The sequence below is a fragment of the Gregarina niphandrodes genome, assembly GCF_000223845.1.
Source record: "Gregarina niphandrodes unplaced genomic scaffold scaffold00078, whole genome shotgun sequence".
In the NCBI taxonomy this organism is placed as follows: Eukaryota; Apicomplexa; class Conoidasida; order Eugregarinorida; family Gregarinidae; genus Gregarina; species Gregarina niphandrodes.
In genome coordinates this window covers 5,359-7,487 of record NW_011645844.1, presented here as the reverse complement: position 1 = coordinate 7,487, position 2,129 = coordinate 5,359, and the positions used below count along the sequence as shown (strand labels likewise).

Here is a 2,129-nt window from a genome sequence, read left to right as displayed (position 1 = left end):
GTTATCCGAAATTTAGTATTTGTGTGTCTTACATACTAGTGTGTGTGTCTTGTCCCGCGGAGACAGACGCACACACTTGCATTAATCAAACCACAAATTTTTAGATCATCAATTAACTTACGTTTCATCCGTCGAAACGATTTTTGCATCTCATTAATTTTGCAAACAAATGCCAAGCGAGTCCAGAATAATCGTAAGACGATCAAGCCGTAGCAAACCCAGCAAGGGTAACTCAAGTCAAGACGAAGAGTTGAAGATCCTGCTGAAGGCATCGAGTAAACTACAGGCCAAGATCGCAACCTTACTGAATTCTCGATCCAGAAAGGATAAGTCATCTGAGGAGGAGCCTTCTAGCAGCGAGTCAAGTTCAGATTCAAGCTCCAGTGATTCCTCAGACAATGAGAGTTCTTCTGATTCGATCACGTCCTCAAGGACGTCATTGAGCACATCATCCAACCGCTCACGTGTCGTCCGAGGGCAGCAGCTAGAACTACTACGCGAAGCAAGACAGCCAAGAACATATATCGATTACCACTCTACTAGAAGACTCATCAAGGAATTAAACATTAAGGAATCTTTCAACCCAAGACATGAGAAGGCCTATGATGATCAACTAGATCTACTTGAGCGTCTGACCCGTGCCAAGGGCTTCGAGGTCAACTTACTACCTCAAGTAATCACCAGTGTTGCGGATGATAATGTACTGTATCGCATCAACAAGCATAAACTACACAAAATACAAGAATGGCAGACGTTTAGAGATTGTCTAGCCAAGAAGCTGTATCCGTACAGTAACGAGATCGATGTAGTGGCTCAAAGTCTGAGTGAAACTGAAGATCGGGAAGATGCTGAAGATCTAGTCATGTGGTTCGAGAAGACGGTTCAACGTTACCACATGCTCAGAAGACGTTGGAAGCATCCCAATGCGTTTCACTCCCATCAGTTGAAGCAAGCTCTTTTAAACAAACTATGTGCCCCGCTACAAGCTGAAGCCATGAGATCAGATTGGCGTCAGTGGGATCTAGATCGATTCATTCAGTTTGTGTTAAAGTGTAATGACGACCTAGCGAGGCGCCAGCGGAGAAGGAGTCCGAAGGTTGGACTGGTGGCGGCAGTACCTACCCGAGACATGCCGATGCAGGATGGTACCCAACCCCTCCACAGCTCAGTTAGAAACGCGATCAACAAATTTAATCAAAGCGAAGCGACACAATTCTATGAGGCAGGAGAAATACCAGAAACACCAAGAGACTACGCAAGAAATAAAAACCCTACCACTTATACGTGTCGCTGGTGTAAGTCGCCACAACATGGATCTCGGGACTGTCCCACTAAGCCTACTTGTAAAGTTTGTGGAAAGAAGGGTCATGACGAAAGTAGTTGTTACCGAGTGACCCGACAAGGAAAGTTGGCTACGCAACAGATCACATTTACCAATACACCTCACGGCATGGTGGTAAACATGAAGGAAGACAGCTCCAACTTGGCGGTATTAGAAGGCCTATCGAAGTACTTTAATGAAGCATGTGTGCGTGTCAAGGAAGCGAAATCCAAGGCTATCGCCAGAAAAGCTGAAGCAACTACTGAGAAGCCAACGTTAACGGGTGCAGTTAATGTCACTACGGACGAAGAAAGCGGAGGACTATATGGTAAATTTATGATCGGTAATACTGATATCGTATGCCTAGTGGACCCAGGCGCGGACAAGAACATCATGAATTGGAAGACACTAGAGAGTTTACCTGTTGAATACAAGTGTCTATGGAAGCCTATTGATGAAGGTAAAATGTCTTTGAATTTTGTACAAGGTTCATGCCCAGTAACTGGTTCAATCGAATTACCAGTCACATCACCGCTCGGTAATGTAGAGATGGAATTCTACATTGTAAAAGAAGCTCGTTTAAACATCCTAGGTAACCCTTGGATGAGGACCCTGAAGGCTGCCGTATGTTTCAAGGATGATGAAGTTAGAAACGAAGCTGGAAAGCTACCCTTATTCACCAAGGAAGTTATACCATACTCTGATGTGTTCAATGTTGGTTCGAAGATCGTTGATGTCAATGTGATGGCTGATCTGCAACAGAACTTTGGAGCGCAACTAACCGATGAAGTTAAAACCAACATCATTG

The 2,129-nt window shown here is 44.5% G+C and overlaps 1 protein-coding gene across 1 annotated transcript; it reads left to right on the top strand.

The window, feature by feature from the left end:
- Positions 1–169: 169 nt before the first annotated feature.
- Positions 170–2,109, top strand: GNI_187540 (putative retropepsins domain protein; the record flags this gene model as incomplete). Its single annotated transcript, XM_011135335.1, has 2 exons — positions 170–2,039; positions 2,084–2,109. 2 exons carry the CDS (start codon positions 170–172, stop codon positions 2,107–2,109), a joined length of 1,896 nt encoding a protein of 631 aa, XP_011133637.1.
- Between the last annotated feature and the right edge of the window lie 20 nt (positions 2,110–2,129).